Here is a 13,673-nt window from a genome sequence, read left to right as displayed (position 1 = left end):
ATTTATTTATAGTTATGCACATGCACAAAGGGGATTTCTTAACTATTATTAACCTGCGTAGAGCCCTGAATGCTGATTGTCTGAAAGCCGTGGTATATCTGACCATACCATGGGTATGATACATTTTTACTGTTCAAATTACGTTGGTAACCAGTTTATAATAGCAAAAAAGGTACCCCAGGAGATTTGTGGTATATGGCCAATATACAACGGCTAAAGGCTGTATCCAGGCACTCTGAGTTGCGACATGCTTAACTTTTATTTTTATTTTGTATTAACCTTTATTTAACTAGGCAAGTCAGTTAAGAACAAATTGTTATTTTACAGCAAACCGTCCTGTAACCCGGAAGACGCTGGGCCAATTGTGCAACGCCCTATGGGACTCCCGATCACGGCCGATTGTGATACAGCCCGGGATCGAACCAGAGTCCTTAGTCGTGGTATATTGGCCATATACCATACCCCCTGGTTCCATATTGCTTCATCATAGCACTGAGCTATCATACCGTGAGAGTTTATACTTGTGTTTTGAAGCCAGAGGATGAGTCGTATTTCACTGTTAGTTTTAGTCAAATAATTGTAAATGTTCAGTTATAAAGGGACGATAATTGTTATTAAGAGAACTGATGATGTGCTTACTATGACTGTCATCCTGATACTAGGTAGTTACTTCCAATGCGGGACAGTAGTGCTTGTCAAGCGGGAGCGAACGGCACTGTGTCCCGGTGCATTGAGTAATCAATATGATTTATTTATTGTGTAGGCTGCTATCCTATATGAAATAAATTCACGGGAGGGGAAAAATGGCCACGTAACTACCGCTGGCGACACAACCTTGATACCCAGTAGGAAGCTTATCACAGTCAGGTCTCAGGTCGGCATGCATGTCCATACAACACCGGTGCACTGGTCCCCGGTATACCGACTCATTGTGCAGTCCAATCAGTCACGCAAAACGTTATTGAGAGGCAACAAATCTGCCCAATAGCTGATTCGCTTTCCATACACCCATTCCTTTCGACACACCCGGTTTTGTTGCGAGACGTGCGCAACTATGGGGAATAACAGACTGGGGATAAACAGACAGGGTTGGCTTGGATTGTTGATAATATGTAAACTATATTTAATCTCCTATGTTTATTGAAAACATGAATACATTTGCACAATGAGCACTTGTGTTTTTTTGTGTTTTTTTCTCTCACAATGAGCACTTGTCGCTCAAATACATAATTAGTTATTGGTTAGCTAGCTATTGCTATCAATCTGGCCATCCAGAATCACAACAACACACAGACTGCCCTTGGAAGCGCAACATCGTTTTCATGTCACCTCACCCATTTAATATAATTTTTCTCACTTTGGAAATGTTTTTCTCATGTTGGAAATGTGAAGTAGAATTTTTTTTATTTTTAAATACGTTTTATTTTAAGGCAGAAACATGTGAAGACTGTGCAAGGGGTGTGTAGACTTTCCCTAGGCACTGTATGCAAAGCATAAGTGGTTTTCAATCTTCAGAGATAATAAGAGGAAAGATTGGTACAGTGAGGTGAGGGGAAAGAGGTAGAGACTGTGGAGTCAGTAATTGACAAGTTCCCCACGACACATTCCCCAAGAGGGCAGAACATCACTGCTAGCACAAAGGTGTTTTGTGGTTTGTGCAGCTGGAGCCAGGTGAGGAACGGTTGTCAGGTGAGTCCCACGCTGGGCACAACCATGATCCTGCAGTGAAGAGCAGTGCAGCTGGCCACAGACAGACAGAGCTCTGGCTGTCAACATCTGCTCAGGAGACTGTACCATCTGGGTCTGGCCCAGGGGAGCTTCTCCTCCATCTCTGACCAGCTGCAGAGTCACAGACAAACATGGACCTATGCAGCCCACTCAGTATTTAGGTATATTCCTATGTTTCAGACGTTCGCCTCGTTCAAGGATGTTTATTTTTTATTTCATTTTTTTTTTTAAATACCTCAGTCAGATCAAAGCATTAGCAAGTCAAGCTTGTGCTATGACTGTGGGGTTAAAAGCATTTCCGAGAAGTTCTTGAGGTCTGTAAGAATGGCTGAATGATCAACTGAACGAAAGACAATGAAAGACTAGTTGGCAGGTTTAGTTAAGACCTTTTATTTAATCAATTTGAAAGAAAAAACAAAACAGTAAAAACAGTGTACAAAGTGGATATCATTTATTTACTAAAGCTGGTGTCCTCAGTCTCGGGAATAGGAAAGAGGAGGTACAAAAAAAGTTTAAAAAAGAAAAGGTATAAAATACATTTCCCTATTTTCAGAGGGTGACAGCAAATGATGAGTGTGCATAGGATTAAGCAACAATCAGATCTAACAATTTAAGAATTGTTTGAGAAAGAGGAATTGATATGAAAATAAAAATAAAAAGCTGTTACATTCATTTGTATGATTAACTTTTGTATCGTGATTATCAGTCATCTGAAAACACAGCAGAATTTTCTGGAAACTCATTGGAGAACTGTGTTCCATTTTCAAGATTACCAGTTTATCTACAGCAATCTGTATATGGGGGTTAATTGCGCAAATTATCTTTTCATAGTTCACACCTTTCAGAATTGATGTCTAGAGAGGTGCTGTTTCAGTCATTTCTGACAGCAAAGTGTAACAAGTACAAGTGTACAAATACATACATACATGTTTTGGGGCAGGAAAGTGCATATCATTGGCACAGTCAAATCCATTTTCATTGCTGGTTTTCTATAAATAACAACTCAGAGCCATGTACAGAGGAATGGAACACAAACCTATAGAGATCAAAGCTGACTCAACTTGTTTCCCCCTGAACCACAGCCCAGTTTGTTTATGGAGTAAGTCCTAAAGGACTATATTGTTATAGTGACCTCATTGAGGCTGCAGTGAGTACACTGGGAGAAAAACACCCAATACTGTAGAAGAGGAAAATCCAGAAGAGAGAAAAGATTCCCTGATTGGGCAGAAAGGATCAGTACCTGACTGGCAAGTTCAGAGGGAAGCAGCCTAGAGTGTTTGGAATACAACATTCAGACAGGGAGGCACCACAATCCAAGCACATGATAGTCCAGGGGGGTTAGACGAACTCTGTCTTTTCAATGGGACCACAGGAAATGGATATCTAATTGACCATGTGTACACAGTTCTGAGATTCATTGACAGCAAGCTTTAATCTATTTAGATTATGCCTGCCCCCAGAATAAGCGTTATATAAGTATCTGCAAATCCCCTTTCTGCCACTCTATTACATCATTTCTCTATTAGACTGACAGTGGTCCATTGGGTAATTCTCACCTTGTTCTCTAATGTTTTAGGGCTTTCAAATTCTGATAAGAATGTTTTTTGAGCATTGGAAGTCCTATAAGAATCAACCATGTTCTACTAACAGTTAGATATACAGAATAATACATTTTATTGATTAGGTATACTGGCAGCCCAAGGAGATTCAAAGTGTTGGTCAAATAGTGATAGTGTGAAAGTCTTGATAAAAAAAATCAATATCAGACTAATCTCCCACTTCATTGAAAACGAAGTCATTGGTCATCTATTGTTATTGCCGTTGGGCCACAATATTTATTGGTATTAAAGCGGAAATCAGCAGTTGAAACAAAGCGTTCTCCCCATCCCTGTTTATGTAAAAAGCTGAAGGATGGGTTGGAGAAATGGAACCACTAAAATTCATAGACAGAGCTATGGATGCCATCATATCCAAAATGATAATTTTAACCATAGTGTGAGGCTATATAGTGTTTGATTACAAACTTTGGAGCTAAATTATCTTATATTTTGGGTTGTGATAGGGTATGACAGTTCAACTAAGTTCATTAGGCATTCATAAGTTATATTCTTCAAGAATCAATGGGTACATATCATTTATTCATGAGTCAAAAAAATGTATGTAACAACTGCAGATCGCCCCTTTAAACAAAGAACAGCAAAATACATTTCAATTTTAAATGGCTAATTCCAATATAGTCCTTATGGTCCCGTAACATTTTCCAGGCAAACGTTCACTTTGTGAATAGTATGTGACAAATGTAACAGGTGCTGACAAAAGCAAGACAAAAGTTTAAGAACGTGTAGCCTTATCATTCTAAATTCATATACCACATCGCTGCATGACCACTCTTTTCCTATAAATTAGGTTGTATGAACATCAAGCTTGTCTGACTGCACACATCAAGACAAGCAGGAAATGCACTGTAGTGTTCTCTCTCACCATTAGAAAAGTCTTAAAAGGCCACAGAAACAAATCAGTGGTTTTTCATTTGTGTAGTATGGAGTATTTTCCCATATAATTACCGAACCTGCAGATTGCAAATGTCTGTTCAACAATACTATCTGAAACACTGGTGAAGTAAGGAAAGGATGTGGCGAAAACCCAGGTAGTTGGATGTGCAGTCTGGTGGGGTGAGGGGAAATGGTGGGACCAGAGGAATAAAGGGATGTGTTTAAGCTGTTCCACTCGCAGAGTAGGAAAACTGTGGGAAGTGGGGTCTCCGTTCGCTGTCAAACGACTCCATGCTGTCTTCTGGAATACAAAATGAGTGGGGAGGAAAGAGAGAGAGAGGGATGTCACAGAAAACTCCATTAGTATATACACGTTCTGATTTCCGCTTTAATACAAAATATATATTTTCCTCCCAGTGACAAAAACCCTTATGATTGAGTCCTAATGCATAATGTACCTAGTACTAGCCAGGACGCAGTTTGGCACACACTGCTAGGGGTCTAGCACTTCCATGTGAGGTACACAGTGAACTATGGAATAACAGACGTTACACACACGTTCCAGGAGAGGGCACAAATCCCCCAGAGGAATTGAATAAGCACTACGTAATTTGACCTCACATTAATTGCACTGGGAAGATGGACCTTCCCCATTATCATTTCAATATTTGCCTTGGAGTGCAATCTATACCTTGAATGATGTTCAAAACGATCTATTATTTTTCTCTCGTGGGATTTAATTCTTTGAGTGCTACTGTACAGATATAAAGTTGCGACCAAATATATTGGCAGCCTTGCACTTTTCTTTAATTCCCTATGTCTTCTAAAATAAGATGAAATTGGAAAATTACTTTTGGTTTCCACACCTTATTGGATTTTCAACATTGCATAAGCTATTTTATTTGTGTAAATTTAAGTTTAGAATTTTTAATTTTGAAAGTAATGACAAACGGCAAAATGATTTGCGAGTTCTTGGTTGCACAGCCAAGATAACTGCAGACAAATGCTTCTTGTAGCCATCAGTGATCTTGCTGCACCTTGGCCCACTTTTCAGCAGCAAACTGCTCAAATGCTTCCATGTTTGAGGGGTGCCATCCACCAACTGCTGTTTTCAGATCTCACCATAGGTTCTGGATGTGATTCAGATCTGGACTCTTGGCTAGCCACTCCAGAACAGCATCTCTTCTTGAACCATTCCTTGGTGTTTTTTGTATGTGCTTTTGGCGTCATTGTCCTGCTGGAAGACCCACAACCTCCAATGGAGACCCAGTCTTTGGACACTGGGTTGAACATTGGACTCCAAAACACCTGATAATCTGCTGATTTCATGATGCCGTGTGCATTTTCAAGGCCCCCAGTACCAGAGGCAGCAAAGCAACCCCACAGCATTATCAAACCTCCCTCATGTTTGATTGTAGGGAGGGTGTTCTTTCCATTGAATATTCATTTGGTTGTCAGTAAACAAAGCGCTGACCTGTATTGTCAAAGAGCTCTGTCTCTGTTAAAGGTTGTGGGTCTTCCAGCTGAACAATGACCCCAAACACACATCAAAAGCACCCTGGAATGGTTTGAGAAGAAACGCTGGACTGTTCTAGAGTGGCTAGTGTCCAAATCTGAATCACATCCAAAACCTATGATGAGATCTGACAAAAGCAGTTGGTGGAGGTCACCTCTCAAACATTGAAGTATTGGAGCAGTATGCTGCTGAAAAGTGGGCCAAATTGCTACAAAAAGGGTGTGTCTGCAGTTATCTTGGCCAAAGGCTGTGCAACCAAGTACAAGGGGTACCAATACATTTGTCCATGCCATTTGTATTTAATTTCTAAATTAAAATTGTAAACTTAAGTTTACAAAAATAAAAATTTGATCTACAATGATGAAAATTCAATATTGTGTGGAGAAAAAATGTTTTTTTTTCAATTTAAACTCATTTTAGAAATAGGGAATTATTTAAGAAAAGTGCAAGGATGCCAATATATTTGTCCGCAACTGTATAATGTATCATATACATCAAGGGCACGTGGAAATATTACATTCTCTCATGACCATGACAACGAGGAAGAATATTACTGTCTTCAATCAAAATTATTTTTGTTTGAGACACTCCAATTCTGGAACCCCAAAAATAAACATTGACCTTTAGAGCCAAATGATAATTTAAAGTTTAAAATCTCTGAAGAGGGGAGATGAATTTATGTGAGATTCTGAAACGCAATAGGTATTCTTTACAGTAATGACATTTAGAACCACTTGCGTTTCCAGTTCATTCTGAGTCAGACTGTGATCACCCCTACTAAACAAAAACATTCAGGTCCAAAGAGTCAGTGAAAAACAAAAAAACAAGTATGATTGTCTGTCTGGGTGTGTAATACTGTTCTCTGAGTGTGGTGCGTGTATTCTGTAAAGATACAGAATACGCAGTGGGTCAGGTAGTACCTTGTCCGGGCGGTGTAATAGTGATGGTCTGTGCTGTGAACTCCTCGTCAAAATACCGTGTATCTGTTTCCGAGGTAACCTGGGGCTTGAAGGGCGGGACCAGCTGTGAGAGAAGAGAGGACACCATGAGCACATTGACAGGACAGATGTGCCAATCAGAGTGTAGACAGTTGCAGGCCTGGTGAAATCTATTGATTGTTCACTGAAGTAATGGAAAATGGAACACTAATTTACCTTTTTCTCATAAACATCTTGCCATTCAATCCCAGCAAAGAACTTGTGCTGCATAATCTCCTTAGCATCATCCTGTCCTCCACCTAACCTGGAAGATAGAGGAACCAAAACAAAGTAAATAAGTGGCCAAATCAATCCATGCCATTATATTCCACGGGATTCTGTGGATAACTGCTGGCAAGAGGGTCTACGCACCGCTGCTTGGGGTCCTTCTTGAGCAGGCCGGAGAGCAGGGACCTGCCCTCGTGACCCAGGGTACGTGGGAAACGGATGTCCTCCATGAGGATGAGCTCAAACAGCTTCTCGTGGTCCTGGTTGTAGAAGGGCAGCCGACCGCACATCATCTCGTACATGACCACGCCCAGACCCCACCAGTCCACCGCACGACCGTAATCATTGTCCTCCAGAACCTGGACAACACAGGACAACCACAACTCAAAACAATATAATACCATTAGGAGCAATCATACTTGGAAGCATACAGGACAAGGGCTAGCAGGAGTTCAAATGTACATTCTTCCCTATGATAGCATCAAGAGAGACATACTATACATTGTTGGTTTAGATCTCTGAAACCTAGCTATTAGCTAAGTGGATGGACATTAGGTAGGTAGTGAGGTCAGCAGCTCTCCAGGCTGTATAAAGAACCCTGAGTGAGGCCAGTGAACCCCCCACCCCCCTTCTCCTGGTCTGGGATTCCAAGCAGCCACAGCCAACACTGACTCACATCTCACATTAGGAGCAGGGATAGAGTTTCCCCTGGAGCCCTGCATATTTAATCACTAGAGGTCTGCAGTACACACTACACACCATCATGAGAGAGGGATAGGCTGGGCAGGGGCTGGAGGCTGGAGAGGCTAGGGCCAGTTAGTGGAAGCAGAGTCCCCATAGCAGCAACCACATACACCACACCACTGCCACAGCCCTTAGTCACGGAAGTGGAGGTTCACACATCTTGGAAGATGACGTGTTCACACGTTCTAATCAATTGGCTCGATTTGCCTCTGTGCTGTCTAACTGGGCAGCCTGTTGAATGTCAAACATAGTATTTGAGTTGTTACTAAACAAGGCCTTCTGGGAAGTGTAGTTGGGTCAACAGTACAGGAAGGATATTGTAGGTGGAATCAAGCCAATGAGAACAGACTGTTCTTTAAAACAAGGTTATATGAGGTGAGATAAATTGGTCCAGGAATAGATTCATAGGTAAAAGGGCAGCCTAATATAATTACATATGGACATGAAGATACACAGACCCAGAGAGAAGAGGCGGGCAGAACAGATGGACAGATGTGACCGTAAATGGAACAAAACCAGAGTGTGTTTGTGTGTGTTTGAGCGGGTGGTGTGTGCCTGCATCTGTGGGCACGCTGCTTGGCGCTGCGGTTAGGGGCGAGGAGGACTCGGAGGGCAGGGGTAACGTGAAGCCGGCACGGTGCTAGGATTACTGGACCGTCTCTATTTCCAGCACTGCTGTCGTGTGATTCACACCACACGACAGCTGGGCCTGCAGCTGCCCCATATATGTAGAAGAGTACCACAGCTGTGGAGCTGCCAGGACCACAGGAGCCAAGCTCATCCCTCACACACGTAACCAGGGCTGCATGGACCAGCTCTGTTACACTGGCCCAAAGGACAGCACAGTGCAGGGAGGAGGTAGGAGTGAAACGTACACTTGCTGTACTTTTCCTCCACTTGATACTGCCCTCTATCTTACTTCTCTGGCCTTATTCTCCCTCTAACACAAACACAGCTATTGTCCCTCTCCCAAACACATGCCCTTCACTCTCCTTTTCATTGTTCATTACTTTCACAAATCAACTTCATTTCAATAAAATGACTATATTTCACAGTGGATTAGGTGAAACTTGTTCCATGGGTGTTCGCAAGATGCAGGCTTACAGCCCTGGTCTGGGCAGTGGGTCTGGCCTGTGGAATACTCCCAGACGTTACAGCATTCCTGTGCAGCACACACAACAAGGTCATTGTTTACTGCAGAACAACCTGTAACATTGCCTGGCCCTGGTTCCCATAGAGACGCTCTATGGCGACCCCGTCTCCACGGAAACGCCCCCTGATGTCTCTACTGCCAGAGGAGGAGCAGAGCTGGGGCTGGTATATGGTGCCACTAGCTATGTTACTGTGTTCAGAATGCTAAAGAGGGGGAGGGTTGTTCTTCAGCACATTTATGACATACCGCACATTTATGACATACCACACATGGACAAAAATGACAAACAGATTCTTTCCTTTAAATTATAATTTGCCTGTTGCTTGCCCTAGTGTGAGGGACGTGACATAATGGTTATATAGTAATTCATGCCCTAGTTGGCTTTGGTGATGATGGCTACTGTATGCCGTAAATTAGGATGGTTCTCTAGAGCAGGAGTTCCCAAACTTTTTCACTCGGGCCCCCCTTCCAGCAGTGGGCCCTCCCCCCTGCATGAGCACGCGCCACGTCTATTTCCATGGGCACAAGCACTGTTCATGACACAAACTGTCCACACCCCTCTTGTTGTTGGAGAGGAAATTTGACAGGTTTCAGCTATTCTTTTCTTCATATTCCATACATTTTGCCAGTCTAATGTGTATTCATGTGATATTTGAGTGACAATTTTTTTTTACAACAATATCTATAGGATAAAAAAACAAAACTTTAAAAAACGTTAGCTGACATGGGCTAGTTGATGTGGACATTTCAGACAAGTTATAAACAGCTAAGAGTCTAAGAGAGAGGAATATAAAGATGTCAGATGAAAACGCCATGGGAGATTGTTACAGGGGAGAACTGAGGACAACAGGCCCAGAGTGTGGCCCTGGCTTTGCCCAGGTCGGGATAGGCATCCTGGGCAGGAGTCGGCTAGAAGCCCCCTCAGTGCCAGGAGCAGCTGTAGCCAGTGTAACCTTTTCTTCAGGGCGGAAACTCACGTTTCCTGAGGCACTGCCAAACCCCCCAGCAAATTCCAAATGGAGGCTAAAAACAACGAGTCAGCAGCTGTGTTAACATGGGCACCCTTCTCCCAGAAAACCTTCTTACAATAAGAGGCAAGGGGACTAGCAACACACACACACACACACTGTACAATGCCCTATCGTGTTATACACCCCACGTCATACCTGCACGCAATGGGGAGAAGCCACACCCCTGGACACATGCCTTCTCAAACCAAAAATATGGGAACAACCTGTCCTGCCCTAGTCACACTGCAGACTCATTAGCTGCATGTCTTATACTGGAGATTAGACAGGCATTTAGGAACAACTGTCCCAAAGCCACTCTTCAACAGTTTATTTTACCTTTATTTTAACAGGGAGTCCCATTGAGACCAAGGTCTCTTTTGCAAGGGAGCCTTGCATCTTACAATTAATTACACAACTACATTCAACATAGGAAATACACCAGAAAAAATGTGACATAGCTTGTATGCCTTAACAATATGCCCGACAACAGACATTTACGATGATGTGTGTAGTGGGATATATTCACTGCAATACAGTTCCTCTCTTCAAACCGTGTTAGGTCTGTTAATTCTTTTAGTTATTTACCAATGATGTGACTTTATTCTCTTCAGTTGATTTACACTCAAATTTGAATAGACAAAAATACTCACGAGAACATGCCAAAAGAGTGTGCACTGAAGAGGAAGGTTACATGGGTTGGGCTCCAAAGGCCTCCCATTTTTTATGTCAAAAAAAATGATACGATTTATTGACCCCCATATTGTGAATGGACTGTGAGAATACACTACCTCTGGGGCCAGGTACTCTGGTGTCCCACAGAAGGTCTTCATGGTGGCCCCGTCTGTGATCCCCTCCTTACACAGTCCAAAGTCGGTGATCTTTATGTGTCCGTCTTTGTCCAGCATGAGATTTTCCAGCTGAGACAAGGAGACAGAATGAGACAGGACGTATCAGCAACAGGAGGAGGGGGAGTGACTGTGTGAGTGTGTGATTGAGGCACAGCTGATTTGGCCTCAGCTCTGAGAGGCATGAGCTAGCAATGCATGTCCTTTTAATATCAGTGTGTCCTCTGAGTAAAAGTCACCTGGCAACTGTAGCCCACACGTGGCCAGCAGCACCAGGCAGGCAGGCCAGAGTCAGCACATCCTCCAAAAACTGCTACCCTGGCATTTTCAGGAGAACCTTAGCAGGCTGGGAGCCTGCCTCATTAACCCATGGGGAGAGCAGAGGGAGGGGGGAACGAGGAGGGTGGAGGCTATGCTGACCTGGCTGGTATAGTTTCATCAGCTGGAAGAAACAGGGCTACAGCCCCCCCCTTAAAACCAGTCATATCATGCCTCTGCTACCTCTGCTCTTATGCTATGAATACAGATCACTGAGTTTCTGTACTAGTCTCTTTCTTCTGGTACAAACAATTTACAGCTGGACAGAATAAGTTTGATGACGGGGGTAAAATATGACTGTCAATACTAAAATACACATTTTTCATCACTGCTTATTTACATTAATGGTAACACAAAGATAAATAAAGGAATCGAACATCTGCCCAGAAGGAGATGGTGGTTAGTATATTCCAGCTGTAGAAAGGGGCGGTCTAGGTCTCCAGCTGCAGTGAGGACTGAATCGGGGTAGGCCTGCTGCTGCTGTGGACACTATTTATATCTCGGTCCGCAGACTGTGCTCCTCCGCCTTACCTTCAGGTCTCTGTAGACCACGTTCCTCTCAGCATGCAGGTAGTCCAGCGCTGACACTATCTCCGCCCCGTAGAACCGAGACCGCTCCTCCGAGAACACCCGGTCTCGGGAGAGGTGGAAGAACAGCTAAAGGAGGGAGGAAGATAAGAGAGAGGGAGAGGAGAGACAGAGGGAACAAGGTTAGCGTACACAGAAGGAGGGGTGGGAGGATTATTGGCTACTACTAGCTAAATTGGATCTTGTGTGTCAGGTGTTATTGACTGTTTAAAAAGCTCACCTCTCCGCCGTTCGCATACTCCATTACGAAACACAACCGGTCATGGGTCTGGAAGGAGTATTTCAGGCCCTGGGGATATATATTTATATTTGAGTCATTTAGCCATTCATACTTCTTTCGTACTGGTGCCACATGGGAATCGAACCCACAACCCTGGCGTTGCAAGCGCCATGCTCTCTCTACCAACTGAGCCAGATGGGACCCTGGGGATATACAGTGCCTTGCGAAAGTATTCGGCCCCCTAGAACTTTGCGACCTTTTGCCACATTTCAGGCTTCAAACATAAAGATATAAAACTGTATTTTTTTGTGAAGAATAAACAACAAGTGGGACACAATCATGAAGTGGAACGACATTTATTGGATATTTCAAACTTTTTTAACAAATCAAAAACTGAAAAATTGGGCGTGCAAAATTATTCAGTCCCCTTATGTTAATACTTTGTAGCGCCACCTTTTGCTGCGATTACAGCTGTAAGTCGCTTGGGGTATGTCTCTATCAGTTTTGCACATCGAGAGACTGAAATTTTTTCCCATTCCTCCTTGCAAAACAGCTCGAGCTCAGTGAGGTTGGATGGAGAGCATTTGTGAACAGCAGTTTTCAGTTCTTTCCACAGATTCTCGATTGGATTCAGGTCTGGACTTTGACTTGGCCATTCTAACACCTGGATATGTTTATTTTTGAACCATTCCATTGTAGATTTTGCTTTATGTTTTGGATCATTGTCTTGTTGGAAGACAAATCTCCGTCCCAGTCTCAGGTCTTTTGCAGACCATCAGGTTTTCTTCCAGAATGGTCCTGTATTTGGCTCCATCCATCTTCCCATCAATTTTAACCATCTTCCCTGTCCCTGCTGAAGAAAAACAGGCCCAAACCATGATGCTGCCACCACCATGTTTGACAGTGGGGATGGTGTGTTCAGCTGTGTTGCTTTTACGCCAAACATAACGTTTTGCATTGTTGCCAAAAAGTTCAATTTTGATTTCATCTGACCAGAGCACCTTCTTCCACATGTTTGGTGTGTCTCCCAGGTGGCTTGTGGCAAACTTTAAACAACACTTTTTATGGATATCTTTAAGAAATGGCTTTCTTCTTGCCACTCTTCCATAAAGGCCAGATTTGTGCAATATACGACTGATTGTTGTCCTATGGACAGAGTCTCCCACCTCAGCTGTAGATCTCTGCAGTTCATCCAGAGTGATCATGGGCCTCTTGGCTGCATCTCTGATCAGTCTTCTCCTTGTATGAGCTGAAAGTTTAGTTGGACGGCCAGGTCTTGGTAGATTTGCAGTGGTCTGATACTCCTTCTATTTCAATATTATCGCTTGCACAGTGCTCCTTGGGATGTTTAAAGCTTGGGAAATCTTTTTGTATCCAAATCCGGCTTTAAACTTCTTCACAACAGTATCTCGGACCTGCCTGGTGTGTTCCTTGTTCTTCATGATGCTCTCTGCGCTTTTAACGGACCTCTGAGACTATCACAGTGCAGGTGCATTTATACGGAGACTTGATTACACACAGGTGGATTGTATTTATCATCATTAGTCATTTAGGTCAACATTGGATCATTCAGAGATCCTCACTGAACTTCTGGAGAGAGTTTGCTGCACTGAAAGTAAAGGGGCTGAATAATTTTGCACGCCCAATTTTTCAGTTTTTGATTTGTTAAAAAAGTTTGAAATATCCAATAAATGTCGTTCCACTTCATGATTGTGTCCCACTTGTTGTTGATTCTTCACAAAAAAATACAGTTTTATATCTTTATGTTTGAAGCCTGAAATGTGGCAAAAGGTCGCAAAGTTCAAGGGGGCCGAATACTTTCGCAAGGCACTGTACACCAATAACTTAAACAAC

The 13,673-nt window shown here is 42.9% G+C and overlaps 1 protein-coding gene and 1 non-coding gene across 3 annotated transcripts in view; both read right to left on the bottom strand.

Annotated features, from left to right (window-relative positions):
- Positions 1-2,102: 2,102 nt before the first annotated feature.
- The window catches only part of LOC139375267 (RAC-alpha serine/threonine-protein kinase-like), a 37,611-nt gene continuing 26,040 nt past the window's right edge, over positions 2,103-13,673 (bottom strand). For both annotated transcript variants that reach the window (XM_071116881.1, XM_071116882.1), the window contains 7 exons: positions 11,820-11,888; positions 11,543-11,668; positions 10,637-10,765; positions 7,086-7,300; positions 6,891-6,978; positions 6,657-6,759; positions 2,103-4,521 (listed from right to left, as the gene is read on the bottom strand). In XM_071116881.1, coding sequence (XP_070972982.1) covers positions 4,442-4,521; positions 6,657-6,759; positions 6,891-6,978; positions 7,086-7,300; positions 10,637-10,765; positions 11,543-11,668; positions 11,820-11,888 — 810 coding nt within the window. In that variant the 3' untranslated portion in view covers positions 2,103-4,441. The remainder of the gene's footprint in view (positions 4,522-6,656; positions 6,760-6,890; positions 6,979-7,085; positions 7,301-10,636; positions 10,766-11,542; positions 11,669-11,819; positions 11,889-13,673) is intronic.
- trnaa-ugc (transfer RNA alanine (anticodon UGC)) lies at positions 11,943-12,022 on the bottom strand. The gene has a single exon. It is a non-coding gene; the product is annotated as a tRNA-Ala (tRNA).

This window comes from Oncorhynchus clarkii, chromosome 19 (assembly GCF_045791955.1).
Source record: "Oncorhynchus clarkii lewisi isolate Uvic-CL-2024 chromosome 19, UVic_Ocla_1.0, whole genome shotgun sequence".
NCBI lineage: Eukaryota > Metazoa > Chordata > Actinopteri > Salmoniformes > Salmonidae > Oncorhynchus > Oncorhynchus clarkii.
Note: the sequence above shows the minus strand (reverse complement) of the source record. Positions and strands in the feature narration are given on the sequence as shown.